This window comes from Mesoplodon mirus (assembly GCF_964341445.2).
Source record: "Mesoplodon mirus genome assembly, chromosome: 19".
Lineage (NCBI taxonomy): Eukaryota > Metazoa > Chordata > Mammalia > Artiodactyla > Ziphiidae > Mesoplodon > Mesoplodon mirus.
Genome location: NC_138995.1, coordinates 1,145,218 through 1,172,036, shown reverse-complemented (window position 1 = coordinate 1,172,036; position 26,819 = coordinate 1,145,218). Strand labels below are relative to the sequence as shown.

At 64.5% G+C, this 26,819-nt stretch overlaps 3 protein-coding genes across 5 annotated transcripts in view; 1 reads left to right on the top strand and 2 right to left on the bottom strand.

Moving 5' to 3' along the window:
* Nucleotides 1–2,883: 2,883 nt before the first annotated feature.
* On the bottom strand, nucleotides 2,884–12,308 carry RNF166 (ring finger protein 166). Of its 2 annotated transcripts, none has more exons than XM_082608216.1 (6): nucleotides 12,059–12,294; nucleotides 6,877–7,033; nucleotides 5,517–5,629; nucleotides 5,000–5,114; nucleotides 4,809–4,916; nucleotides 2,884–3,880 (listed from the first exon to the last, which is right to left on the bottom strand). In XM_082608216.1, exons 1-6 carry the CDS (start codon nucleotides 12,211–12,213, stop codon nucleotides 3,815–3,817), a joined length of 714 nt encoding a protein of 237 aa, XP_082464342.1. In that variant the 5' UTR covers nucleotides 12,214–12,294; the 3' UTR covers nucleotides 2,884–3,814. The 2 variants fall into 2 exon arrangements, with proteins under 2 accessions (XP_082464342.1, XP_082464341.1); XM_082608215.1 differs by lacking the exon at nucleotides 2,884–3,880 and adding an exon at nucleotides 3,887–4,282 and having other exon boundaries at nucleotides 12,059–12,308.
* Nucleotides 12,309–12,426: 118 nt separating this feature from the next.
* On the top strand, nucleotides 12,427–20,599 carry CTU2 (cytosolic thiouridylase subunit 2). Its single transcript, XM_082608214.1, has 15 exons — nucleotides 12,427–12,585; nucleotides 13,209–13,283; nucleotides 16,709–16,787; nucleotides 16,942–17,001; nucleotides 17,735–17,795; nucleotides 18,191–18,300; nucleotides 18,437–18,693; nucleotides 18,825–18,960; nucleotides 19,147–19,278; nucleotides 19,536–19,627; nucleotides 19,710–19,813; nucleotides 19,915–20,032; nucleotides 20,151–20,226; nucleotides 20,321–20,379; nucleotides 20,463–20,599. Exons 1-15 carry the CDS (start codon nucleotides 12,521–12,523, stop codon nucleotides 20,536–20,538), a joined length of 1,500 nt encoding a protein of 499 aa, XP_082464340.1. The 5' UTR covers nucleotides 12,427–12,520; the 3' UTR covers nucleotides 20,539–20,599.
* Nucleotides 20,600–20,624: 25 nt separating this feature from the next.
* PIEZO1 (piezo type mechanosensitive ion channel component 1 (Er blood group)) overlaps nucleotides 20,625–26,819 on the bottom strand; it is a 53,427-nt gene continuing 47,232 nt past the window's right edge. For both annotated transcript variants that reach the window (XM_082608218.1, XM_082608217.1), the window contains 17 exons: nucleotides 26,686–26,771; nucleotides 26,281–26,472; nucleotides 25,944–26,202; nucleotides 25,684–25,872; nucleotides 25,204–25,465; nucleotides 24,844–24,964; nucleotides 24,611–24,758; nucleotides 24,316–24,530; nucleotides 24,031–24,189; nucleotides 23,803–23,950; nucleotides 22,238–22,426; nucleotides 22,029–22,121; nucleotides 21,779–21,951; nucleotides 21,579–21,701; nucleotides 21,424–21,503; nucleotides 21,142–21,331; nucleotides 20,625–21,059 (listed from right to left, as the gene is read on the bottom strand). In XM_082608218.1, coding sequence (XP_082464344.1) covers nucleotides 20,810–21,059; nucleotides 21,142–21,331; nucleotides 21,424–21,503; nucleotides 21,579–21,701; nucleotides 21,779–21,951; nucleotides 22,029–22,121; nucleotides 22,238–22,426; nucleotides 23,803–23,950; nucleotides 24,031–24,189; nucleotides 24,316–24,530; nucleotides 24,611–24,758; nucleotides 24,844–24,964; nucleotides 25,204–25,465; nucleotides 25,684–25,872; nucleotides 25,944–26,202; nucleotides 26,281–26,472; nucleotides 26,686–26,771 — 2,877 coding nt within the window. In that variant the 3' untranslated portion in view covers nucleotides 20,625–20,809. The remainder of the gene's footprint in view (nucleotides 21,060–21,141; nucleotides 21,332–21,423; nucleotides 21,504–21,578; nucleotides 21,702–21,778; nucleotides 21,952–22,028; nucleotides 22,122–22,237; nucleotides 22,427–23,802; nucleotides 23,951–24,030; nucleotides 24,190–24,315; nucleotides 24,531–24,610; nucleotides 24,759–24,843; nucleotides 24,965–25,203; nucleotides 25,466–25,683; nucleotides 25,873–25,943; nucleotides 26,203–26,280; nucleotides 26,473–26,685; nucleotides 26,772–26,819) is intronic.

Below are 26,819 nucleotides of genomic sequence, written 5' to 3'. Positions count from 1 at the left end.
TGTGGAATGGGGGCAGCGAGCTGGCAGGAGGTGGCCCCACGCCAGAGGGAACCCGAGGCCCCACCCGAGGGGTGAGGGGTGGGCCTGGCCCTCTGCGGCAGGTGGGCTCCCCATGCCTCCCTGGACGAGGTAAATGGGGTAGACGCGCGTGTTCGCAGTTTGCTACCAGGCCCCGGGCACACTTGTATTTCCTGAAGGCATGGCTGCTTTGCAACCCCCGTGAGGGGCCGGGCCTTTCGGGAGGCCCCTCCGCTGGGGGCTGCATGGCCGCGCCTGGCCTCTCCGTCCACCCTTCTTCACTCAGCGCCCAGAGCTCGGAGGGGCGGCTTCTGCAAGACCCAGAGGTGACACCTGTAGCCAGTCCTCGGGGGCCTTGGGGCTGGTGAAGAGAGCGGCCTGGGGCAGGCGCTCGTGCTCTGGGCACCCTGCCTTCAGGAGTGCTGGCTGCCTGCCCCCCTCCTGATGGCCGAGGTCACAGGTTCCCAGGGATCCAGCGGCGCCGTCTAGGCGGCAGGGTGTGTGCGGACCCCCCAGGCTGTGTGTGACTGGGGAGGAGAGGGTGTGTGGCCTCCCGTCAGGGACGCCCTGGAGTTGGTCGAGGTCCGGGCCTCCCACCTCCACCTCACTTTTCATCCAGACTCAGGGCGGCGTCCCGCGGGCTTTAGCCTGAGGCGTCCTCACCGGACACTGCGGCATCTGCCGCGATCCAGCTCCCACGCAGCCCCACACCGCGTTGGGGCTCGCTCCAGAGCTCCGCCCTGGCATCCGTCCTGGACGCCGGGTCACCGAGCAGCCACGTGCCCACGTGCCCAGGGCCTCGTGCGTCCTGGGCCCAGGGTGGAAGGGACGAGATCAAGGCCACATGTGGATGCTGCCCTGTGGCTCTTGGCCTCCGTGGCCTCTGGGGGGGCCTGGAGGGGGCTGAGCTTGGCAGGCGTCCTCGGGCGGGGGAAGGGACTCGCCGCCGGCCTGTGCTGGTGCCCAGCAACGTGACGGTGCTCCGGGCTCTGCCCCTCCTGGGGCCCCACTGTGGCCAGGAGCCCTCGGGGATGTGGTGACATGGTGAGTGCTGAGGCCTCCACAGGGTGAGACGTGGGGACAGTCACCGGGCGTCACCTCCTCGAGGGCACCGGTGAGGTCAGGACCTGCCGAGACAGCCCTGAAGCTGCCCCCAGGACTCCGTGGGCGCTGAGGGTCATGACGGGCGTGTGAGAGCAGCACCATCCTCCCCCAGGCGGTGGACGGGCAGCGGACAGGCCTGGCTGGTGTCCAGGTGGTGAACAGACAGCTGGTGCCTGCTGTGCTCTGAGGGCTGGAGGGTTAGCTGGGGATGGGATATGGGCCCGAGTGACAGCCCAGAACCACAGCCGCTGCATGTCCCAGATGGGATGTGCTGGCAGCGCTGGGGGAAGAAGCAACATGTCCTGGACAAGGGGAGGGCAGCCGGGTACAGGGGAGGGTCATGGGGCAGTGAGGTGCTGAGCTGGGGGTGGGGGAAAGGAGACGGGGCAGCATCTGCACTTGGCATCTGGAACCTGGCTGTCCCAGCGCTGCCACCACTGGCTCCAGGCCCCAGGGGACTGGCCAAGGCCACCCTGAAGCTCCCCTGGGTGCTGACGGACCCTCATCCCTCTCCCCGCTCAGTGAGGCCTGGGAATGTGGCCTTGAGTTTGCACTTGGGGGCCGTGTGCCTGGCAGGCTGGTCGGCAGGGCAGGGCAGGAGGTGCATGTCCCTGGCGGCTGAGGTCCCAGCTCCCCCATCCTCCTGCAGGAGGGGGACTTCAGCCACATCCTTCCTTTCCCGTCAGCTCTGGGGGAGGCTGAGGCTGGGCCCGGGTGGCCCCCCAGGGACCATGTCACAGGCCTCCTTCTGGAAGGTGGCAGAAAGGACAGGCTGGCAGGTGGCATCCTCGGCCGGTGGGGTCAAAGAGTGGTCAGAGGGGAGGGTGGGCCAGTGGCTCCTACGAAGGGTTCTAAAGGAGGGTAATGCACCCCAGGTCACAACTCTTCTCTCGTGGAGACTTTTGCTTGCCCAGCCCTGCCACGGTCGAGCTCAGGAGATCCACCTTCTCCATAGAGGAAGGGTCCAGAACACTGCGTGGGGAGGCAGACAGGGAGAGCAAGGCAGGGGCTTGGCCTTGCTCTGGTGACCAGCCACCTGGGCACAGCCCGGCAGGTGATTCTTGTCAGCTTTTAAAGGCCTGTGGTGACTGGGAACAGCAGGGGCCCATGGCACTGATGGTGGCCCGAGACCACCGTCCCTGGGTGGATGTTTCAGAGGGCCAGGTGCCGGCCTGGGGGCTGAGGGCACACGCTGGGGCACCATGCAGGCTGCCCGGGGGGGGGCAGAGGCACACCTCGAGCCAGCAGTGGGGACAGCGGCTGCAGTACGGGGACCGGGGTGGGGACAGTGGGGCTTCACCCCAATGGCATCCCAAAGGCCACCTGTAGGCCACCACGGCCATCTCTGGGCCCCAGCACCAGCCCCATTCAGACCACCCCGGCCCGGGGAGCTCAGGACGGTGCCCAGCCTGCCGGCCTCAGGTGGACCCCGTCCCAGGACGAGGAGGTGAGCGCCGCTGCCCAGCAAACCTTGGCCTGGGCTTCTCGCAGGGAGAGGTGGCCAGGCTGGCAAGTGAGGGCATAGGTTGAGGGGAACAGGGTCCGGGGGGCGGGCAGGACCAGCAGGGGCCGCAGCCCAGCTCATCCCAGACGCGGAAACGGCCTCCACGGGGCCCCGAGGCCAGCTGCTCTCTGAGCTGGAGCTGCCTGGGGACAGACACGCGCCCGCGGACCTCGAGCGGAGGAAGGTCTGGTGACTGCGCTCCGGCCCTCTGCCTTTAGTATTCACTGAAGGAAACGCACCAGCCAGGCCGCTAGAGATGCTTTGAGACATTTTATTTAAAATTTTTTTAAAGACAGCAATAATTTATGCCATGAACCAAACGAGGGTGCCCGTGAGGACCTTCTGAACTGCCTGGTCACTGCCCCGGCCCCTGCGCTCTGCCACTGCTGGGGGTGGCCCTGCCGGGGGCGGGAGGTGGTCAGCTTTGGAACAGTGACAGCAGGGCCGAGGCCGGGACCCAGGCGGGAGGCCGGGAGCAGACACAGCGCCGCTGCTCGTGGCCAGGCGTTGCGATTTCCTCCCGTTATCATCACAGTGACCCTGGGGAACGGCGAGGTGACCTGGGGACGTGGCCACCTCGGTCCCAGCACACAGCGATTGCCCCGTCTCTCCTCTCCTCCCCCTACCGATCCCACAACCGTTCGTTTTTTATTGTTTTTTTTAAAAAATATAATTTTGTAAATGTTCCATAAAAATACCATTATTCCTAGTCAAACACAGATATTGCAATATGAAGGGTAACTGCTCTGTCTTTGCTCTAGAAAATGTGAAAAGGTCATCACACTGGATAATATAGAAAAGTGTGGAACCTCTAGGTATCACAAAAGCCAGTACCGAGCACGCGAGGGGGAAGCGTTGCCAGGTGCTGGGCCGGGGCCCCCTCCGCGCTTCCCTGCTCAGTGCCGGGGCCTGTGGACGCGGCAGGGCCTGAAGGGTCCTCTCTGCAGGGAGGACATCATGGCTTTGAGACACAGACAGTGGCCACATTCCGTCCCAGTGGCCGGCCCCCCGAGGCCACCTGCTCAGCCCGAAGCACCGAAGAGCCGGTGACGACGGGGACGCGGCCTCTCCTCCTGCAGCAGTGAGGCTCCACCTGGCCCTCAAGGCGCCTTCCCAGGCAGGCCTGGGCCACAGGAGCTGGCGGGGCCTATCCCTTGAGGCGGGAGGGCTGGGCCAGTGGCTGCGCCTTCAGTTCTCGGAGAGAGAGAGGGCCAGGGCGGCCTGGAAGGCGGCCTCCTCGTCGATGCTGTAGTCCTGGAAGACAGGGAGCGGAGCTGGGCCGGGGACGCCAGGGCCTCTCAGGGAGACCCCCCCACCCTGGTCCCGTCACCTCAAACGGACCGGCTCTGCCGTGTCCAGCCTCCCCGCCCCCCTTTGGTCCCGCACGGTCATGGGGTCCCGGGTGCTGTGTGGCGACTGCGCTGTGGGGATGGTCTGGCTGCCCGGAGGCCACCACGCCCAGTGACTGAGGCCTGGGCGGACTGCACGGGCTGGACGCCCGGAATCGAAGCCGTCCTTTCCCCTCAGACTCAAGAACGGGGGTTGAGATGAGCAGAGAAGCCAGGGATCCCCGTGGCATCCACCCATCGGGACCAGGCACAGGCGGAGGGAGCGGAGGGGTCGACTCCACAGGGTCTGGCGCCTGGAGGCTGGAGGCTGGCGGGGGACGAGAATAGCAGGGCTGCGGGGCGCACAGGAGGGAAGGGCCTGCAGGAGGGTCTGCAGGTGGGGACCGCAGGTGGGAGAGGGAGCGGAAGAGCTGGAGGTTTTCTCGGCGACAAAAGTCCCCGTGGCTCTTCCCCGTGGGAGGGGCCTGTCCCCCGTGGAGGGGTCTGTGTGCCGAGGCCCCGGTGCAGAGCTGGGGAGATGGTGGCCCTGCGACGGCGCCCCCCCGAGAGGAGGCCCCGCGTGAGGAGAGCCCGCTGGTCCAGCGGTGAGGGACCCGCAGGACAGGGGGCCGCTGTGGGCCTGGTCTGCACAGCCCCAGAGCCCCCGGGCCTCTAGTGGCCACGTGGACCTGCCCACCACCGGCACCGGGGGAGGGGAGGGGAGGGGAGGGGAGGGGAGGGAGGGGGAGGGGAGGGGGAGGAGGGAGGGGGAGGGGAGGAGGGAGGGGGAGGGGAGGGGAGGAGGGAGGGGGAGGGGAGGTGGGGGGAGGGGAGGGGGAGGGGCGGGCACCCACCACGAAGGTGTCGTAGGAGAACTTGTGCCGGTGCAGCAGGTGCTGCAGGAAGTTGGCGCTCTTGTAGCTTGGGTCGCCCCAGGGCATGGCCGAGCAGATGGGACACACCTGGGAGAGAGCGGGCCGGTGAGCCTACAGGGCCCGGGAGGGCCGGGCGTGCGGGGGCCAGGGTCCCGGCGGGGCGGGCTCACCACGCGGTTGGGGTCGCTGCGGTGGTTGTCCACGCAGTGCTTCACCAGCTCCTGCTGGTCCAGGTTGCGGGCACCACAGTAAGGGCAGGCGAAGGTGGACCTGTTGGGGACGGCGCTGGGGCGGGGGTGGGGGTGAGTGGCGCTGCCCACCTTCCTACAGCCCGGCCGGCTCGCCCTCCCCCGCCCTGTGGGCCGTAGCTGCCGCGGGGCCCTGCTCCCCTCTGCACATCCCACCGCGACCTCCCGCCGCCTAACCCCGGGCCCCCTGCTTCCCCAACGCGGCTGCCCACCCTGAGAGGAGGTGTCTGTCTAGCCCCAGCCTGTCTGGGGACCGTGCGTCCCTGCTGGGAGGTGAGCCGTGGGGGCCTGGATTGGGCCCTCCTGGGGTCCCCTACCCGCAGGGGGTGAGGCCCTCCCCGGGCAGCCCTCCCACCTCCTCAGGGTGGGGCCCCACTGCCCACCCCGCGAGGTAGGCCCGGAGCTGCCCCACGGAGGGAGCCCCGGCGAGGCGGCCTACCTGGGGATGGGCTGGGACGTGGGCACCACAGGGACGAACTTGGGACAGTGGGCCATCTGCTCCTGGACCCTCACACAGGAGGCAACGTGCACCCTCATCTTGGCCAGCGTCACCTGGGGAGGAGAGGAGGGGCGGGGCCAGGCAGCGGGGCTGGGCCTATGGCTCCCGGCGCCCCGGCCCAGCAGCGGTGAGGAGGTGGGGCCTGGAGGCCTAGTGAGGGAGACAGACTCAGGACCCCGAAGGCTGCTGAGCCGCACCCAGAAGCAGGCGCTCATGGCTTCATGCTGGGGCCTTGCGGGGGGCAGTGGGCCTCCGGTCCCTGGGGAGCTGCAGGTGAGGGGCGGCCCACGAGGGGACAGGGAGGGTGTCTATTTGGGAAAGAACACATCTTGTAACGGGAGCCAGCAGGCAAAATTCTGGACAGTCGACCGTCCAGCAAACTCTTTACCCAGAGGTAGGAAACGGAACAAGATACAACCTTCTCGGCTGCCCGAGTGGCCGTCCTGGCCGAAGGCGGGAACCGGCTCCGCACAGGGCAGGGGAGGGGCGCGCCGGCCGCAGAGAGCAGGCGGAACGACCCGGCGGAGGAGGGGGCCCGGCAGCCTTCCGGGTGGCGCGCAGGAACCTAACTCCCAGAACCGCGGAGGCGGAGAGGGAGCAGGCGGGGAGGGAGCAGGCGGGGCAACAACTGCCGCCACGACGGGCCCTCCCGATGCCGGCCCGACCCCCGGCTCTGCCCAGGGCTGGGGACACTGGGCAAGCCTGCCTCCCGGGCCCACATGTGTGGGTGGACAGAACCATGACCATGGCGGAACCGAGGCCAAGGGTGGGGGCCGCCTCACACAAGAGCCAACCGCCTGCTCCGCTCTCGTGCCGGGAGGGAGGGGCACGTGCGCCTGAAGGAGGCCGCGGCAGCCCCTCGGCGAGCTCAGGGACAGGCTGACCTTCGACGCTGAGGACAGAGCAACAGGGCTGCTGCCCACTGTGACCGCTCAGAAGAACGCGTCAACCCGAGCGATGGCACAGCCTGAAAGCCCAGGTTCACACTCCGTCGCCGGCTGGGCCCCCACAGGCGGCGTGCCCGCCCGAGCGGGCAGCGGGTGCCGGGACAGGGCGGGCGGGCTGGGCCCACTGCAGTCGCCGCGTGCAGTGCGAGGGTCACTGGGGTGTCGAGGCTGCATCAGGGTGGGCTCAGCTCCGCCTGTGTCCCTGCGCCAGCCACAGCCCGGAGCCCAGGCCACACGCAGGGCCCGCAGGAAGCGAGTGGAGCAGTGGGCTGCCCAGCAGGGAAGGGAGGTGGCGCGTGCCCAGCTCCCCTGCGAGCCCACCGGAGCCCCCCGGGCCAGGGGGGCCGCGGTACCTTCTTAGTGCAGCCCCGGCAGGGCGCCTTGTAGGATGAAAGCTGCTTCTCCACGTGGGCGGCCTTGTCCACTTTCTTGGGGTCAAAGGGCAGGCGGCACAGTGGGCACAGGGGGGACGGCACCTGCAGGCACGGCTGGAGGCACTCCCCGCAGAACCTGCAGGGCAGACGTGGGCCTGAGGGCTGCGCTCCCCTCTATCAGCAGTAGCTTCTGGGCCAGGGTCCTACGGGCTGAATGGGCACCGTCTGTCCAGAAGATGACCCAGGTCCCTGCCCAGCTGTGGGCTTTTGGGACACTCCCGCTGATCCTGCGACGAGGGCTGAGCTGCAGCTGTGACCCCCCCGGCCCCCCAGGTCCCATGCTGGCCCCGCAGCCCTGGTCCCAGCAAGAGCTCTGGCTGCAGGAGGCCCAGGGCCCAACCTGTCCGTCTCACTGCCAAGCGGTGATGACGCCACCTGGAGTCCAGGGGACTCCAGGACAGCATGGGGGACCCTGGAGACCCTCTACCCCGAAACTCTGGGGAGTAAAATCACTAACAGTGGTGAGAGGAAACCGCAGGGCCCCAGGGCCCAGGACTCATCGGATGGAGCAGGGCCAAAGCTGGCCAGGGAGTGTCACTAGCCTTGGGACAGTGCCCTCTCCCCGGGCAGGAAGGCTCTGGCTCGGCCTGAGCAGAGGCGTAGTGGCAGAAAGGCTGTGCCCCCCTCGGCCCTGAGCTCTTGGCCGTGTCCCTGGAGACGCCACGTCGTGAGGTACAAGTCCTGGCGCCCCGTGTGTGCTTGGCCCCGGCAGCTGGTGTTTACAAACACCCCAGGGCTGCAGAAGAGCGTGCACTGCCCGGTGGGCAGTGGGGCAGCGGATCGAACACTCTCAGTGGAAGCAAGAAAGGCCGGGAGCCTGACTGCAGGACCAGCCGGTCCACCTTTGCAGGAAGCACCAAGGGGACCGCTTAGCAGACGGGAGCCGTGGAGTGGAGGCTCCACGGCCGAGAAGAGCAAGCGCTCGGCCCCACGAGAAAGGCGGCAACTTGGCGGCCTGCAAGAAGCCCACAAGGTGTCGGGGTGTGCACAGCTCTGCATGCATCTAGCAGGCTGGGCCTGCGGGACGTGAGGACGTTCCCCGAGCACACAGGTGGCTCAGCTGAGCTCAGGGGTCCCTGTTCTTTTGCCTCAGACTTTCACCTCTTTTTAGGAAGAGGCAGCCGCAGGTGATCCCGAGGCCCTCCGCCTACACGCTGGCTTCCGTACAGCCACCACTGGGTCGTCACCATGGGTGTCACTGTTTGCACACAAGAAAGGCCAGGCTGGGCCTGAGGCCCATCAGAAAGTGCAGGTTCCTGACACCCTGTTCCTGAGCACCTGTCACTTTCCGCAGCTGTCGAGGGCCCACCCCTTAGTGCTCCAGCAAGTCCTCCAGGGCCGTCCCTCTCACTGGTCTTAGGAGCCAACTGGCCTAACAGCCGGGGCAGGCCTCGCGTGTCACCCTGTCACTGGAAGAAAGTGCTGGCTCCACGGTCACCACGGCGAGGCCGGGGGAGAATCCGTACAGGAGCGCTCACGGCAGCACTGGTCACGAGAGCTGTGGAGACAGCCCAGTGTCCACAGGCGAGGAACACAGAGAAGGTGGCTGGTCCTTATGATGGGACACCACTCAGCCCAAAGGGAGCACAGCGCAGTTGGATGCTGGTGCTCAGATGACCCCGAAGACGTGCTCCATGAAATAAGCTGGTCACAAAGGCCACGTGGTCTATGAGAAACGTCCTGAATGGGCAGGTCCACAGAGCCAGGAAGCACACCAGTGGTCACTGGGGTGGGGGCGGGCATGGGGTCTGAGTGCTAATGGGGACGAGGTTTCTTTTTGGGGTGATGAGAACGTTCTGAGACGGACTGTGGTGAGGGCTGCTCGACGCTGTGGCTGCCCCAGGAACCAGCATACTGTGCGCTGTAAGTGAGGGGTGGTGTGCCCTGGAGCTGTGGCCCGGGAGCACGCTCAGGACGAGTCGGCCTCAGGTCGAGGTGAAGGGTGCCTCCAGCAGGGGAGGCAGGGAAGCTGCGGCTCGGGAAGCAGGACGGACCCTGCCTGAGCAGCCCGCCCCACTGCTGGCCTCGTCTGGGCCCCTAAGGAGCCCGACGCAGAACCAAGTGCCCCGAGGCCCCTCCCCCTGCAGTCACTCCGTCCTGCCCCAGCTCTGCGCTCCCAGCACAGGTGCAGGGGAGCGCCTGGGACCCAGGTCTCGGGCCATGAGCTGGAGGGACAGAGGCCTTGAGAACCCTGAGCAGAGAAGCCCGCTCCTGGCCTGGCAAAGCTCAGCGTCCCGGGTCTCTGTGGGCACTGGTGCAGGACCGCTAGGTGCTGTGGCCTCTGAAGGTGTCACAGGGAGATGGGCTGAGAGGCTGGCCTGGTCTGGCAGCCTGAGCTCCAACCTTGGCTTTGCCACGACACTTAGGAACTGCACCCGGCCGCTCTGCTTTCCTTTTCCTTGTACAGAAAGAGTAACAGCACCTGCCTCCCAGGGCTGTGCAAGCGGGGAGGACTCAGAAAGCGTGTCAGCACCGTTCCCTACGAGGCTCCTTAAATGCAAGTATTTCACTTTTTTTACAACTTTTGTTCGTTAACAAATTGCATGTGGGGACACTTCAGCGCAGGGACAGTGTGATAACACTGACCAGAGGAAGTGACAGAAGAGGTACAGAGGCTGGAGGCAGCCCCGGCAGAACCAAACACTGGCCCTCAGGGAGGCCTCATCAGAGGGTCAGAAACAGCTGGACAGGGCTTCCCTGGTGGCGCTGTGGTTAAGAATCGCCTGCCAATGCAGGGGATGTGGGTTTGAGCCCTGGTCCGGGAAGATGCTGCAGAGCAACTACGCCTGTGCGCCACAACTACCGAGCCCGCGTGCCACAACTACTGAAGCCCGTGAGCCACAACTACTGAGCCTGCGCTTCTCGAGCCCGCGAGCCACAACTACTGAGCCCATGTGCCACAACTACTGAAGCCCACGTGCCTAGAGCCCGTGCTCTGCAACAAGAGAAGCCACTGCAATGAGAAGCCCACGCACCGCGACGAAGAGTAGCCCCCGCTCGCCGCAACTAGAGAAAGCCCGCGCACAGCAACGAAGACCCAACGCAGCCAAAAATGAATAAAATAAAAAAAAAAAAAAAAAAGAGGAAGCCATACAGGGCTGAATTCCTTTATAAAAAGAAAAAAAGAAACAGCCGGGCAGCTTCTGGTTCCGGATGTGGCTCGCCGCCCAGGCCGTCCCCTGAGTATGACAGATCACTGGCTCTGTCTGGGGCCCCTGGGGACTTCACGGGAGCGCTTCCACACTCTCTACCAAGGCACCTCCTGCCTCTGGGCTCCTGCTCAAAAGCCCTCCCTACGACCTGTCCCCTTCTGCCTCGTGCTGGAGCATGAGTCCTGGCCCCTGGCTGTCACCTCCAGAAAACCTACTTTGTGAAAGGAGACTCTGCTCCAGTCAGGGAGCCGGGGGTGGGGGTGAGGGGCGGATGACCAGACCACCGACAAACGTTTTAGAAGGAGAGCTGTGAGTCTTTAAATCTTTCACGTTCGTTTGCACACATGCCTTCAAAACACCGGAAAAGAAACTTATGGAAAGTAAGAGGCAGAGGTGGAACAGCCAGGAGGTTAGTTTACACCAGCAGGTAGAGCCAGGGAGAAAGTGTTTTTAAGACAGAAGCTGAAGAAGAGGCTCTTGCAGGAGCAGCCTCAGACACAGAGGAGGGGACAGAGTCTGCCAAGAAGAGCCCGGGGGAGGGGGGTTTACAGAAGAATGCGCTTGCACAGCAGTGTGTGTATTTCTGTATTCTGAAAACCACCTTTTAAGAAAAGACTGATTTGGAAAAATAGAAAACAGATTTGTGCTGACCAGAGGCCCGAATCACCACAGCCCAGGGCTGGGTGAGTGTTGATAGCAACCCGAAGCCCAGGAAAGGCTTTCTAAAATTGGGCCTGGGACAAGCACTACAGCTCTCTCAGTGATGGGCTGGAAGAAGCTGAACACACTTGACAACACCCACTGCTGTGTGCTGACGAGAAGTGCTGTGCAGGGGCTGCCCCTGCCGAAACGCCACACACAGCATGAAAAGTGAGGCACAGCGCCTTCAGGACAAATCAGCAGTGCTCTCCCAGTGTGGGCAGGTAGGTCCCTGTGCTGCCTGCCAGTGTGTGTGTGTGTGTGTGAAGGCTTGCTGGCTCCTGACACGGTTCCTGCCACCTCCCAGGGTGACAAGCAGCACACACACCCAGCGGTTGCAACTCCCTCTTTGTATCAGGAACCTTCCAGGTCATCTGCCTTTGTTTGCAAAACGTTCAAAGACCGAGCCTGGGTGAATCTCGGCCCCACCTCCTCAGCAACTCTGCTGGCAGCCAAGCCCTCCTGCCGCCTCTCCCCACCCTGCTATTTTCACTCAAGAGCTGTATTATGCAGCCACTCCAGAGTTGGAGAGCCGACACCCTGATCTCAGCCCCCTCCCAAACAGGCTGGCAGCTCCCAGAAGCCTTGAGTGCAGCACTTGGCTGGGAGGAGAGCCACATCCTCAGGTTTCTGTTCCTGAAACAACCCGGCCCTGACACAGCCGGAAACCCTAGCAAGATGTGTGGTGTCTGGTCCCCCGAGGGCCAGCCTGCCTGGCTGCTCAGTGATCGACGTGACCCAGGTTCTCCAACAGAACAAAACAGCACCAGACTCCAAACAAGCCCTTGCCCAAACTTTAGGGAACTCCTCTCCTCTGCAGTCAAGACAAGCAGACAGCGGGTCCAAAAAAGAGTTGACGACAAAAGGCACAAGGCATTTATTTACAACTGCCCACCCCAGTCTCCACGGGACCAGATGGAAGGCGACCGGCGCAGAGGTCGTGCCCGCTGCCCTGTGAGTCCCCGGGGAGGCTCATCTATGCCGTTAGCGGCCCCGGGCACTGCTCGTTAGAGACCGCGCAGGGCTGCAGGTCGGTCCTGTCTGCCGACGGCGTGATCGGATCGAGAGCCCGGGGCAGGCGGACGGGAGGGCAGGAGGCTGGGCTGAGGCGGATGGACGCGCCCAGAGGGCAGAAACGGCCCTGCGCGGGGAGACCCGCGCCCCACGAGTCCTCGCGCGCCGAGGCCGCTGCAGAGCCCTCCCCGCGGCGGCGTCCGACCCCGCGGCCTCCCGGAGGCCGGCGCACTCACGTGTGTCCGCAGCTGCCGATGGCCACGGGCCGATGGTAGACTTCTAGGCAGATGGGGCAGCTGTACTGCGCCTCCAGGCCGCTGTCGCCGCCCGCGGGCCCGCTCGGCGGCTGCCGCTGCTGAGCCGAGGCCACCAGGCTGCGGAACATCGCCATCCCCGGGGCCCGGCCCGCCGCCGCCGCCGCCCCTGTCCCGGCCAGGCCCGGCCCGGCCCGGCCTGCGCGTCACGGCCGCGCCGGCTCCGAGCTGACGTCATAGGGAGCGCCCGCCCCCTGCCGCGCGTCACGGCCGCGCCGGCGCCTAGATGACGTCATAGGGAGCGCCCGCCCCCCGCCGCGCGTCACGGCCGCGCCGGCGCCTTGATGATGTAGTCAGGGCGCGCCACCGCCGCCGCCTCTGCCTCCACAGCCGCCGCCGCCGCCTCTGTCGCCGACGCCGCGTGCAACGCGACACGGAGCAGCCATGTGCGAGGTGGGCGAGGACTATCGGGAGCCCGCGCCCGCGGGGCAGCCGCCGCCACGGCCCGGGTAAGAGTTGGACGGCCGCACCCGCCGCTTTCTTTCCGGCGCTCCCGCCCACGGCGAGCCCTGCCCTGAGGAGCCGGCCCGCGCTTTGCGCTCAGGGCCCCGGGAAGCCAGGAGACCGCCGAGGGCGGGGCCCAGGAGCCCCGGAATCTCAGGTCGGGGGTGGACCTCGCTCCGCAGCACCCGGGCCTGGCAAGCCCGTGGTGAACACTGCGCTCTCGCACCTCTAATTCTTGCAGCCAGTGGGACGGCTTCGCCGCTGACCAAGCTGTCCTTACAGGGAGGCGAGGAAAGTCGGCCTCCCTGTCTATTCTACTCACTGGCTCCACTTCTCCCTTCCAGGGCCGCAGAGAGCGACTTGGCTCTCTTCTTGTGCCAGCCCCTGAGAGATTGAGCCCACTGAGCTGGCTTTAACAGACTGAAATCTCCCTAGGGCCCTGGTCTTTCCCCAGAGTGGTAGTTTGGATAAGATACAAGCTGTGGTTTGTGTGGTGCGCCCCCCCCCCCGCCCCCAGTGACCTCTCGTACAACAGTTTGGGGTGAGACGCAGGCTACGGTCTCCCTGAAGCCGCCGGGAGAGGGGTGTAACCTGTTTTCCTGTTCTCCCCCCCCCCCCACGTCTCAAGCCGTGAGCAGAAGTGTGTGAAGTGCAAGGAAGGCCTGCCTGTCGTGGTGATCCGAGCCGGAGATGCTTTCTGCAGGTGAGGCATGGAGGTGACAGGCGACCTGGTACACACGGTCTCACTCAGTAACCAGGACTGCCCCCATATCTGTGGCTTTGTTTCTTTTTTTAAAAAAATTATTTTATTTTTTATTTATTTTTTGCTGTGTTGGGTCTTCGTTGCTGCGCGCGGGCTTTCTCTAGTTGCGGTAAGCGGGGGCTACTCTTCATTGCACTGCACAGGCTTCTCATTGCGGTGGCTTCTCTTGTTGCAGAGCATGGGCTCTAGGCACACAGGCTTCAGTAGTTGTGGCACAGGGGCTCAGTAGTTGTGGTTCATGGGCTCTAGAGCGCAGGCTCAGTAGTTGTGGCACATGGGCTTAGCTGCTCCACTGCATGTGGGATCTTCCCGGACCAGGGCTCGAACCTGTGTCCCCTGCATTAGCAGGCGGATTCTTAACTACTGCGTCACCAGGGAAGCCCTGTGGCTTTGTTTTTTGTTTTTGAAAGCATCTTACCACTTTACTCCTGCTTCTAACGTCCTGCTGGCGTATCTGTGTGTGTGCAGGTTTCTCGTGTGAGTGCCATTCTCCCATCATCCAGCCGTTGGTCAGGTGGCAGGAAGGTATTGATGGAGCTTACGGGGAGAGTTGGGAGTGAAAGTGGAGCGTGGTGTGCGGGAAGAGTTCTTTGGAGCAGCTGGAACGCATATATCGGGGCAGATTGGAGCATCCTGGGGTCTCTGGCAGGTGCTCTTCATGATGCTGTTTGCCTTCTGGGAGAGAGAGAGGGATGGACGGCGGGCTGCGGTCTCGTCCCGGCTCTGGGAGGACCTCTGGACAGCAGGGGCTTATTCCCAGAGAGGCCTGAGCATATTCCATGTTATCTGAAGCTCTCTGTGGCCCTGTCACATCGCCCTTGAATCAGAACTTCCAATGTCTCATCATGTTCACTGGATCCATAGCTCCACAAGGGCAGGGCCTGTCTCCCGTTTTATACCTATGAATTTCTGGTGACATTGCTTGCTGTGTATAGCGAACGAATGCACGTTGAATGAGTGATGGGCTCACATTTTTATTTATTTACTTTAAAAAAATTTTTATTTTTTTTTCGGTACGCGGGCCTCTCACCGTTGTGGCCTCTCCCGTTGCAGAGCACAGGCTCCGGACGCGCAGGCTCAGCGGCCATGGCTCACGGGCCCAGCCGCCCCGTGGCATGTGGGATCTTCCCGGACCAGGGCACGAACCCGCGTCCCCAGCATCGGCAGGTGGACTCTCAACCACTGCGCCACCAGGGAAGCCCACGGGCTCACATTTTTAAATCGGTCTTCCAGAGCACTGGACCCTGCTTTCTAAAAGTTTCCGAAAGAGAAACGGAAGGGATGGAACAAGTTGTTTTCCCCAGGCTTTCTCACACCTGCCCGTCTTTGGGGGGCCTGGTAGACTTGGTGTGTGCCGTCAGGAAATACGTTTTAGGCGAGGAAGTCACTCCTTTAAGCACGTAAGAGCATCTAGAGACGATGATCTGTCCTGTCTGCTTGGAGAACTCACAGATAAGGAGAGGCCGCAGTGACTCTTTCTGGGCCCAAAGCTCCCCCTCCCCTGCTCGCTTAGTCCCGGGAAGAGATGGGAGGCTGATTTTCCAGGTTGCAGGTTCTGGTAATCTAGGTTTTGAGCAAGTTTCCTCAGTGACGGAGAAGTTCAGCCTGTCGGAAACCCTGGCCTTGCCTGACCCACAGGGCGTGTGTGGTTTCAGGAGCCTAGTGGTGCTGGGGAGACATGGGTGCAGCAGCCACGGGGTCCTCTCTGCCACCGTGAGCATCTGTGTCTGCTTGAGGAGCCTCCCTGGGCCCTGACCTTCCAGGAGTCACTCCCATGGCTGGTCTCCTGGGGTCCCTGGAGCCCCAGTGATTTGCTGCTAAAACCGAGTTGAGTTACCATCCACAGAGGTGCCTCGGGGTGTTTGGTCGGCAGTTCGTAAGTGGCGCGCGCTCGGCGTTGGGGGGACTGCTGTGATGCCAGCACATCCGTACGGGAAGAAGGAAATAGATATGGTGGCAGAGCCCCAGGCGTGGGGCCGCTCCGCTGGGGCCGTGCTGCTCCCTGCTGCTTCGGGCACTGTTCTCCACCTTGGCTGCCTGCTGGGGAGCGAGCTTGCTTTCTCTCTCTCTCTCTCTCTTTCTTCCTTCCTTTCCCTCCTTCCCTTTCTTCCTTTCCTTCCTTCTTTTCTGTCTCTCCGTCTTTCTCCCTTTCTTTTTTTCTCTCTCCCTTCCGTTTCTCCTTTCCTTCCTTCCCACCTTTCTGTCTTTTCGTCTCTCTCTTTCCTTTCTTCTTTTTCTTTCTTACACTTCTTTTTTTATATACAGCAGTTGTTTATTTATCTTGGTCATGCTGGGTCTTAGTTGCGGCATGCGGGATCTTTGTTGCAGCATGCAGACTTCCTGGTTGTGGCATGTGGACTTCTTAGTTGCAACATGTGGGATCTACTTCCCCGACCAGGGATTGAACCTAGGCCCCCGGCATTGGGAGCGTGGAGTTTTACCCACTGGACTACCAGGGAAGTCCTCGTTTCTTTGTTTCTTTTTTCCCTCCCTCCCTCTTTTCCCTTCCCTTCCCTTTCTTCCTTCCCTTCTTCTCATGCCGTGCGGCTTCCGGGATCTTAGTTCCCCAACCGGGGGTTGAACCCGGGCCACGGCAGTGAGAGTGCCGAGTCCTAACCACTGGACTGCCAGGGAGCTAGCTGCCCTGGGGAGCTTTTAAACGTGGGTGCCTGGGTCTCACCTGATACATCCTGACGTGGTCGGCTTGAGTGATTCTCATGTGCGGCCAAGGCTAAGAACCTCTGACCTGGTGAGCTCCAGGCTCAGCTGGAAGGCTGACCAAGAATGCAGAGTCCCAGGCCCTGTCGAAGTTATGGTTCTCCGCGTTTGTGGGAGCCTCCTGGGCATTTCTAGAGGCCAGTGTGGGGCTTTAGGATGCGAGTCCTCTGACCCCACAGCCTGCTCAGTGCCTCCCCATGGGGGTCTTGGAAGGGGTCAGTTACCCTGCCTAGGGAAGGGTCAGGGTGGCCTTGCCCTGTGCATGCCCTTCCATCCCTTCCGCCAGCTGGGCCTGCCTGAGTGGCTGCAGGTACAGGTGCCGCCTGGGCTCTGGGCCCCTCAGGCGTTGGTTCACAGTGGTGAGAATTGGGGGGTGACCCAAGCGGGCCTTCCTGTGTGATGTGAGGCCCATCCTGGGGCAGCCACAGTTGGCGAGAACCCCTCAACCCTGGCTCCCCTTGCCAGTCTTTGGGCGCAGCCTCGACGTCAAGACACTGCTTTTAAGGGTGGGAGTTGCTAAAAGAGAACGCAACCCGGCGGAGCGTCAGGCTGTCCTCCTGCAAGGCAGGGGCGGCCGGCTTCCCCATCCTCACCGCGGCGGGTGGCCTGGGCGGTGTTGCCGCAACTGCTGGTGGTCTGTGTTGCAGGGACTGTTTCAAGGCGTTTTACGTCCACAAGTTCAGAGCCGTGCTTGGAAAGAACCGGCTGATCTTCCCGGGGGAGAAGGTAGGGTGTGGCGCCCCCTCCCGCAGGCGGCCTGTCCCAGCCGCATCCCGCACACATGGACTGGGGGGGTGGCCTCACGTCCAGGGACGTCCGTGGGCAGGGGGTGGGGCATGTTGGGGGCGCAGTGCCTCCGGTGATGTTCCTTCTCCCCCAGGTGCTCCTGGCGTGGTCCGGGGGGCCTTCGTCCAGCTCCATGCTCTGGCAGGTCCTTGAGGTACGCCTGCACACCGTCCTCCTGCGCCCAGGCTGTGCCCGGCCGAGCTCCAGGGTTGGGGGCTGGCACCAAGGGGCTCTTGCTTGGGGCTGGGGAGAAAGGCCCACTCCCCAGCTAGGACACCTGAGGACTCTGGGACGTGTGCACAAGGGGCACAGGCCCCCGAAGCGGTGTCCGGAGTGCCAGCCATGTTCCAGTTTAGCACCCCATCCCTTTGCTGGACTGCGTTAGAAACACGTTGCTGGGAAGCCGTGTGTGCCACGCCCCTCAGAGTGTCCCGGGGCCCAGGGCCCTCCCCGCAGTCCTGGTGGTGTGTCAGGACGGTGAAACGAGCAGGCATTTCGGGGGCCTAGAGGGCCTGGTTCTGGCGGGGGGCAGGGTGGCTCCCCTGAGAAGTTTGAGGGGAGACCCAGAGGAGCCCGTGCGTGGCCGGGTGGCAGAGGGGCGCGGGGCGGAGAGACTGGCAGGGGGCATGGGGGCGGCGCCCGGCAGGCCCACTTGGGCGTCGGAGGCCTTGGCCCGCGTGGGACACGCACGGATTCCCTGGGCTCTGTGAGGGGCTGTGGGGCAGTCTGTACCAGGGCTAATGGGAGGCGGCCCAGGGCTTCGGCCCAGCGCTTCTGTGCTTGCCTCTTGGTCCCCAGCCCTGGCCGGAGGGTGTGAGGGCAGCGGCCCGCCCCGGCTCTGTCCAGCGCCTGGCTGTGGACCTGAGGCCCTTTCATGTCCACCCCAGGGCCTGAGTCGAGATTCTGCCAAGAGACTGCGTTTCGTGCCTGGGGTTGTCTACGCCGACGGTACGTGTGGCTGCTTCTCCTCCCGGGCCCTGGTGCTCGGTTGGGCCCACTGACGGCTGGCACTTTGCCCACACAAAGCCCTGGCGGGGGCGTTTCTCTTGAGATGATGCCCGTGTTGGACAGGCAGCACCGCTGCTGTCTTAAATCTCAGACCGTCCAGGATTGGGCAGGAGCATCTGCCTGGCGTCTGTCACAGGGTCCAGGGCACTGAGTGACAAGGGCGCGTTCTCTGCTCTCCTCTGCCCCGCTTTTCTCCCCACAACCAAAATAGAGACCCCAGCAGCCACGCTGAAAACGCCCTCCAAGGAGACAGGTCAGCGTCCAGAGACTGCTGCCCGCCAGGGTGCCATGGCCTGGGCCCTGACCTTACTCTCCTTTCTGCCCACGGTTCTCAGAGGGAGCAGCCTGTGGCCAGAGCCTAGAGGACAGAGCAAAAACCCTGGCCGAGGCGAAGCTGGTCCTGCAGACCGTCGGCTTCCCATGGCACGTCGTTGCCTTGGAAGAGGTGGGCAGGCTGTCCCCGTTAGAGCGCCTGGGGGTGACTGCTGGGTGTCCACGAGGGGCGCCGGCCTGCTTCCCCCATGTGGGGTGGGCTGGCCCTCACACTCCCCGCACCCTCCTCCACCAAATACACACACAAGGTGTTCAGCCTGCCGCCGTCTGTGCTGCGCTGCTCTGCCCGGGAGCCGGTGGGGACCGAGGGAGCCTACAAGGCGGCCGTGGACAGTTTCCTGCAGCAGCAGCATGCCCTGGGGGAGGGGCAGCAGAGCCAGCCCTGCCCCCAGCACCCCCAGAGCCGGGCTGGGCCACCCACAGCCGGCCAGACTGAGGCTCTGTCCAGACTGTTCAACTCAGTGAAGACGCTGACGGCCAAGGAGGAGCTTCTGCAGACACTGCGGTGAGTTCCCTGCCACCCCAGGGTGCCAGCCCCGGCCCTCCCACCCGGTTCCTGAGGCCCTCTCTCCCCTGCCCCCGGAGTTCTGGGCCTACCCTACCTGGGCCCCTGAGACCCCCTGCCCTGCCCTGCAGGACCCACTTGATCCTGCATGTGGCCCGGACCCACGGCTACTCCAAGGTGATGATGGGGGACAGCTGCACCCGCCTGGCCATCAAGCTCATGACCAGCCTGGCACTGGGCAGAGGGGCCTTCCTCGCTTGGGACACGGTGCGCCTGCAGGCTGCCCAGGGCCCCGTCCCCACCCTCCTGGCCCCTTCCTCTTGACGCGGTGTCTCCCGAGTCGGGTTGCCCGCGAGGCGGGGGGAGCCCATGACCCCCCAGCTGGCAGGGAAAGGGGATGCTGTGAGCCGGTCAGCTGCGGGCGGCAGGGAACGCTGTGGCCCCCACCCCCAGGGCTTCTCAGACGAGCGACACGGCGACGTGGTGGTGGTGCGGCCCATGCGCGAGCACACGCTGAAGGAGGTCGCCTTCTACAACCGCCTGTTCGCTGTCCCCTCCATCTTCACGCCAGCCGTCGACACCAAGGTCAGCGGTGCCTGCGCCGCGTGTCGTGCTCTCCGGGAAGGGGGGGCTCTCGAGGGAGGAGGGTGCCCAGCTGGGGGTCACGCACGTGGGGGAGGGACAGTGGGGCAGCATGCCCTTTTGTCAGGGATGCGTTGTCTAATGACAGGGACGCTTTAGAGCAGGGGCCCTGGCTGGCTCCACCGCAGACTCTCAGGCTGGTGTTGTAGAGAAGCCCGTGCTCCCTGCTCTGACCGGTCCCCTTGTCTCATTGCTCCTAGGCCCCCGAAAAGGCCAGCATCCACCGGCTGATGGAGGCCTTCATTCTCAGGCTGCAGGCCCAGTTCCCCTCCACGGTCAGCACCGTGTACAGGTGGGTGTGTGTGCGTACTGGGAGGGGGGCCTGGGAGGGAGTGGAGCCCCCTAGCCGACGGTGCCCTGTCCCCCATCCCCAGGACGAGCGAGAAGCTGGTCAAGGCGCCCAGGGACGGCTGTGCCGCCGGCGCCCCCGGCCCCCGCTGCCTGCTCTGCATGTGCGCGCTGGACGTCGACGCTGCTGGTGTGTTCTCGCTTTCACGGGGTGCCGGGGGAGAGGCACCGGCGAGCGGGTGTTGGGGTTCCACGGCCCCCGAGGTCCCCTCAGCTCCTCTTTGCTTGCAGACAGTGCCACAGCTTTTGGGGCCCAGACCTCCTCGCAGCCCCCCGTTGCAGAGGCTGAGGCGCCCACCGCATCCTGCTGCTGCACCGGGATGGGCGGGGCCCGGCAGTGCTGCAGGATGTGAGTCCCTGCCTTGTCCTGTCAGCCCCACCTGCACCTCACGGGCGGCACGGGCGAGGGGTGCCCTCGGGCCCTTGCTGAGGACAGGACTGGCTCTCAGCGCGTTCTGCTCACGCAGGGAGGACGACCAAGACCCCCGGGCCCACGTGATTGAGCAGCTGTGCTATGGCTGCCGTGTGAACATGAAGGACTTGGTGAGTGGAAGCCTCTCTCCCGGGCGAGGGGGCAGGCGGGCACTGGCCTGGGTTTGTGCCGCGCAGCCCTGGCACCGTCAGCTCTTTGTTGCAGCCCTCCCTGGACCCCCTGCCACCCTACATCCTGGCCGAGGCCCAGCTCCGCAGCCAGAGGTACTGCCCGCTCTGCTGGGGTGGGCGGGGGTGGCTAGGAGGGGTCCTTCTGGGTCTCGGTTCCCACCGTGTGGCTTCCCCAGGGCCGAGGCTGAGCCGCAGATCCAGGAGTATCTACTGGAGGACCACGAGGATGAGGCACGGCCTGGCGAGAGCTGAGTCCGAAGACCAGCGCCCGGGCCAGGAGGCCCGGGCCTCAGGCAGAGCAGGAAGGCAGGGATGGGCGGGTGGCCTGTCATCACCCGTTTGTATAAATAAAAAAGGTTTTAATTAGAAAACTCTACGAGTGGGGAGGGGCCGCCGGGCCCAGCAGGGAGGACGGGAAGAGACAGCGGTCCTGTGCCGGGCCGGGGGGCCGCAGCTTCCTGTGACTGACAGGAGCATCAGGGCTGGGGGCCGGGACGAGGCTCCGCCCCTGCTGCAAGCGGCCCTAGTCCTTGTCGCGCGTCCACGCGATCATCGTCTCTGGTGAGCGGTACAGGAAGATGAGCTTGGCGTACAGCTCCTCCTCCAGCTCCAGCTCCCGCGTCTCCCGCACCAGAAAGATGTCCTGGCAGAGCTTGAGGATGCGGTCCACGCACGGCAGCTCCTCAAACATGATGGAGTGCGAGATCTCGCTGAAGAAGCCGCGCACAAACTTGCCGATGACCAGCACGATGGACACGTACAGCCCCATGATGCTGCAGGTGGGCGGGTGAGTGAGCGTTGGGGATACGGCCTGGCCTGCACCCCAGCCCCACATCCCGGCCCCGCCGCACTCACCCGTAGCCGGCCAGGAAGCCCAGGCTGGGCGGGCTGACCTTGTCGCTGAAGATGACCATGGGCAGCAGGTTGCAGTCAGCCTGGCAGTCCTGCAGCTCGATGACCCACCACTCGAGGAAGCCAGCTGCCCCTGCGCCCACGCGCTCCCTGCGCAGCTGGATACGCACGCCAAGATAGTCGTCCTCCTCGTCTGGGTCGGAACCAGGAGGCGTCAGGCCACTGCCCTGTCTGGGGCCGAGGCCACGGCCTGCACCCCCGCCCTGGCCCTCCTGCCCCACTCACTGGGCTGCAGCTGCTTCACGGGGTTGGCTTCAGGCCCGTTGGGGGCACGGATGTACTTGGGGAAGAGGTGGGGGATGACCCTGTGGGGAGGAGGCCGGCAGGTCAGGCCCAGCCCAGCCCTCCCGCAGCCCCCCGGTCCCCCCGGCCCCACTCACACGGACTGGTCTGAGGTGCCCTCCAGCAGGCTGGCCAGCTGCCTCCGGGCGGTGCTGTTGGGGGCCAGGCCCAGGGTGTGCTTCTCGTTGGTGTACTCCACTGTGCCGCCCTTGGCCAGGTCCCTAGGACAGCACGAGGTGTGACCGCCCCCCACGGGCATGCTCCCCGCCAGCCCGGCCCCTCCCGTCCCGGGACGCACCTCTGGAAGTTCCAGGTGAAGCGCAGGGTGATCTCAGCGGTGCCGTTGTACAGCTCCCGCTTCATCTGCGTCCGGCTGGGCGGGCTGATGCGCCAAAGCGCCCCGGAGCTCCCCTCAATCTGCGCCGTGACGATATCCTCGGGGCCGTACTGGCTGATGAACTGCATGGCCAGCTGGGTGGAGGGTGGCACCTCAGCGGGGCACAGCCAGGCCCCCTCCCGTCCCGGCGCCTGCATTTGGGGGCACTCACCGGGTGGGGGTCAAACTGCTTGGACAACTCCTCATAGGCCTGGTGCGTGAAGGGCACGATGGACGGCTGCTGGGCGCTCATGGTGAACAGGGGCTGGCGGGGGGGACACGGTGGGGACACGGTGACGCGACGCTATGGGAGCGCCCCCGCCCCAGTCCACCGGCAGCCACGGGAGGGCGAGCGCGCCTCCCAGGCAGGGGGCTGCTCACCTCGTAGCCACCCAGCTTGAGGGTGACGGTGACGTCAGTGGGCTGGTTGACGACGCCGACCACGGAGCGCACGAGGGACATGAAGAGCAGCGGGAACCAGATGATGGCCACGAGGAACAGGATGATGAGGCCGCCCATGCCGTACTTGACGATCTTCTTCTTCTTCTGCCCCTTGGGCTGTGGGTATTTCTGGGGGTGGGGGACGCGGGGCAGCACAGGTCACCCGGCGCGGCTCTGTGCCGGGCCGAGCAGCCTGCCTCCCTGCTCTGGCGGCGGGCGCCGCGGTCTCGGGCTCCCCTGTGGCCCCACGAAGTCGAGCCCTGACTGAGCATTGAAACTGAAGCCGTGGCGTTGAAGATAGTGGGGGCTGGGGAGTGAGCCCAGAGCCAGAAACAGCCCCTTCCCGTGTGACCCTGCAGAGAGGCAGCTGGACGCCCACGTGCCGAAGAGTCACGTTGGGCCCTTAAACCCTCGGCAAAAGTGAACTCGAACCTAAGACCTAAAACGGTAAAAGCCTTCAGCAAAGCTCTCTGAGGATCTGGTGTTCGGAATACACACAGAACTCTCACAACGCTAGAAAACCACCCAAGTAAAAGCCGGCAAAAAATGTGAGTGGACGTCTCTCCAAAGGTGATGCACGAGTGACCGACAAGCACAGGAAAAGATGCTCGACATTATTAGTCACCAGGAAATGAAAGCAGAACCGCGGTGAGACACCGCCTCACCCCTACCAGGACCGGCGAGATCAGACAGTAAGTAACACATGGGCAGGCAGGATGGCGCCCCCGCCAGGCAACACCCACGTGGCTCCTCGGAAGGGGAGCCTGGAGCCCCCAGAGGCAGAGTTCCACGCCTAGGTGTGCACCCAGGAGAAAAGGGGGCCTGTGGCCACAGTTCTGGACGTGAATGGCCATGGGCGTTTTTTAGGACACCCAAAAGGCTTATTACGGTGGAATACTACTCAGCCCCGAAATGAAATGAAACCATGACATGGCTGCATGCATAAACCTAGGCCGTGTCATTGCTGAGAGAAGCCAGTCACGGAAGGCCACGTGTCCCGTGATTCCACGTAAATGGCACCACAGGAACAGGCACATCCGTGTAGAAGACAAATGGGCCAGGGGATGGGGACTGACTGCTAGTGGGAATGGGGCTTCTCTCTGGATGGTGGGTACTATCTTAAATTGACTTTGCTGACGGCTGCGTAAGTCTGAATAGACTAGAAACCACCGAACTGGAGGTGTGTGAATTTTATCAATAAAACTGCTTTAAAAAAGTGCACAAAAACCCAATTAACATTTTAGTGCCCACACCATGACCTGTGCTAGTGAACCAAGGCCCAAGAAGCCAGGCCTCTCCTGCCCGGCGTCTGCTCAGGCCCCTCTGTGGTTGGCCACCCTGACACGGCCACATCACTGTCCCCTCGAAGAAGCCCCTTCTGGCCTCCAGGAAGTTTTTAGGACGATGCTCTCTGGACTCATGTTTCATGGGCTGTGAACCCCAGGGGGAACCCCAGTGGGCAGTGACCAGTGTCCCCTGCTACCCCCGCTTCGGGGCCCGGGCACCTTTTCTGTCTCTCGGCTACACTTGATGATGAAGATGTTGGCGTAGACGTCCTCCACGCACATCCAGCTGGACAGGGACAGCGTGGTGTCCGTCCACACCCAGTCCATCACAGCCCGCAGCTCCACCAGGAATGGCACCAGCCGGAACCTGCCGGAGGCCGGGGCGCCGTCAGGAGGGCCGGTGGGGAGGGCAGCCCTGCCGCAGGCACCCAGGCCCGCCACACTCACCCCTGGAAGAGGAAGAGGTTCAGGTGGTTGTACTTCTTGGTAAGGAAGTTGCCGAGGATGCGGGTGGGGTAGCCGCAGCGGATCTGGTAGGCAGACAGGGCGAAGTAGATGCACTTGACGAAGTACCACAGCTGGGCCACCGCGTTCTGGCTGAACATCCTGGATGGGACAGGCAGCGGGTCAGGGTGCCTGTTGAGGCCGGAGCTCCAAGGTCCCCTCCCCAAACCTTCTGCCAGGCGCCAGAAGGAATGTGTGTCCAGGCAGGGCCCAAACCCCGGCACGTACCGCTCGGTGACAGCGGGCAGGATGAAGAACATCCAGAGGTGCACGGCCAGCACCAGCGCAACCTGGAAGGCCAGCTTGCCCAGCACGGTCTTGCGCAGGTAGAGGGCGCGGTCCACGACCATGGTGCCGAACTGGATCAGCAGCATGACCAGGAAGGCCTCCGGCACCTGGTCATCCGACAGGGAGGACGCGATGTCCGTGGCCGCCGAGTGCTTCTGTGGCCGGGGGAGCAGAGGTCAGGGGTGTGGCGGCAGCTGCGGGGCTCTCCTCGCGGGGGCCCTGAGACCCAACTCACCCCGAAGGCCCAGAATCCGAAGATGATGATGATGAAGTCGACAACATCGGCCAGGAACATGAGGGCGTAGACGTCGGTGGCCGCGCGGTACTTAGTGTGTAGGATGTCGTGGAAGAAGTGCCGCACAGGCCGGTACATGCTCCGGGCCCTGCAGGCGAGCGGCCTCAGTCCGGGCCCCACTCCTCCCACCCACCCTGGCCTGGGCGCTCCCGGCTCCCGGCCGGGTCACTCACAGGGACAGGCAGAAGCTCTGCAGCCGGAGCCCCAGGGCCCTCACTCTTTCGCAGGGACGGCTCCGCCTCTTCTCGCTCTCTGTAGCCGCCGCCTCCGCTCCCACCTCGTCGTCCTCGCCTTCTGTGGGGGAGCGGCCGCTGCTGACGGAGCCCACGGCACGGGGCTGGGCCCAGCTCAGACTCCTGACCATCCCGAGACCCCCCAGGGGCTGCTACTGCCCCGCCTCACAGACCAGACTGAGTGCAGGGACCACCTCCCCCCTCCACTGAGGGTCATCAGCAGTGGCCGTCAGGGACGCGGCTGGGGCAGTGGCTCCACCGGGTGGGCCGCAACGGCTGTGTGTGGCCGGGCCCTCGTACCAGTGGCTGCCCGTCCTCTGGGTTCTGTGCTCTCCTTCCTCCGCTTCCTGAGACGCAGGCTGACGCGCCTCTCATCCTGGGGCTCTGGGGGCCCGTCCTTTGCTTCCACCGGGATGTCGTCCTCAGTGGGGGCCCTGGCCGCCCCTGGCTCCCCCTGGGGTCCCAGCACGGCCGGCTCCTCCTCAGCCCCCTCGTCCTTCCCACTATCCCTGTCATGCTCCTTCGAGAGAGGGTCCTCGTCGTGGTCCCAGAGGCCGTAGCACTGTGGAGGGAAGTGCGGAGCTGGTGAGGAGGCCGGCATGGCCGCACTGGGCAGCACATGGAGCGGGCGAGGGGGCCAGGCCCACGCTGGGCCTCGCGGCATCTGGCCCTGCCTCTCGGAGCAAGGTGGCTGGGCGTGCAGGTGACCGTGTGTGCTGTGTGCCTACATGTGTGTGCGCGTGAGAGGTGGCTGCCCTGCAGTGGGGCGCGGGCGCTCACCAGCAGCTGGGCGCGGTGGAAGAAGAGTACCATGAGCTGCAGGAGGTCGTACTTGATGTAGCTGTCGCTCTTCTCCAGGCCCAGAATGCGCGGCGGGAAGTAGGGCTTGTTTTCATAGCGCCGCAGCACGGCGTGGCTGTTCCATGGGAAGAAGCCAAACTGGAACAGGTACTTGGCGACCACAGTGACCTGCAGGCGAGAGGGCTCAGTGGGGCGCCAGCCCCCGACCCCCACCCCCACTGCCAGCAGGCGATGCCCACCTCGGTGAAGACGATGGCCGTCATCCAGAAGCGCTTGCTGGGCCGTGGGATGGACAGCATGGCCCACAGGAAGACCAGCACGGGCAGCACCAGGGAGGCGGCCGAGGCGGTGACCATGTGGTTGAGGGTGATGACAAAGTAGCAGAGCAGCTCCGAGTGGGCGGCCACACACTGGTACACGGCCTCCAACAGCCGCAGTGCACGGCCCTGTCCCGCCGCAAACAGTTCGGCCTCCTCCAGCTCCGGGATGTGCAGGCACCTGCGGGGGGACCAGGCTCAGAGCCTGTAGGGCCACCAGGTGGGCCTGGGCCCTGCTGTACACCCCCTCCCCGCGCACCTGTCCAGGAGCAGCTCGCTGGCTGTGCGCGTTCTGGTGCGGCCGCTGGCGGGAAGCTCCCGGGAGCCGTGCAGGGAAGCCCCGGGCTCGGTGACCATCTCCTCGCTGCTGCTGTGGGCGTTGTAGCTGGTGCTCAGGGGGCTGCTGATGTCCTCGGTCACACTGCTCAGTGGCTCCTCCGCCCCCAGCCCGCTGCAGGAGGGGCGGGTCACAAGGTGGCCTGTGCACCCCTCAGGCTGTGGGGTGGGCCTGGAGGGCTTCGGGGTCTCGGTGGATGAGGGCCCAGCCGGCTGCCTGCCCCTGTGCGGCAGCCCAGGTGCCGGGGCTGGACCTCACTCTGGGCCAAAGACAGGCCAGGCGGGGTGGGTCCCCGCTCTGGCCTGAGGCCCCAGACCCCTCTCCTACCTCGATGGTGTGCTCAGTGCATCACGGATCATCTCAGCCTCGCTGGCATACAGCTGGTCCAGCACGTCCCGGCGCACCTCTCCGCCCTGCAGGGCAGCGAGGGGCTCAGGGCAGCCACGGTGGGCGAGAAGGCG

Coding starts and splice junctions, on each gene's coding strand:
- CTU2 (XM_082608214.1), top strand. CDS start 12,521: ATGTGCGAGGTGGGCGAGGACTATCGGGAGCCCGCGCCCGCGGGGCAG. Junction 18,961..19,146: donor CCTTCCTCGCTTGGGACACG/GTGCGCCTGCAG, acceptor CCCCACCCCCAG/GGCTTCTCAGACGAGCGACA. Junction 19,814..19,914: donor GCTGGACGTCGACGCTGCTG/GTGTGTTCTCGC, acceptor CTTTGCTTGCAG/ACAGTGCCACAGCTTTTGGG.
- RNF166 (XM_082608215.1), bottom strand. CDS start 12,213: ATGGCGATGTTCCGCAGCCTGGTGGCCTCGGCTCAGCAGCGGCAGCCG. Junction 5,630..6,876: donor GCCGGGGCTGCACTAAGAAG/GTACCGCGGCCC, acceptor TCTCCTCCCCAG/GTGACGCTGGCCAAGATGAG. Junction 4,917..4,999: donor GCAGCGACCCCAACCGCGTG/GTGAGCCCGCCC, acceptor GCTCTCTCCCAG/GTGTGTCCCATCTGCTCGGC.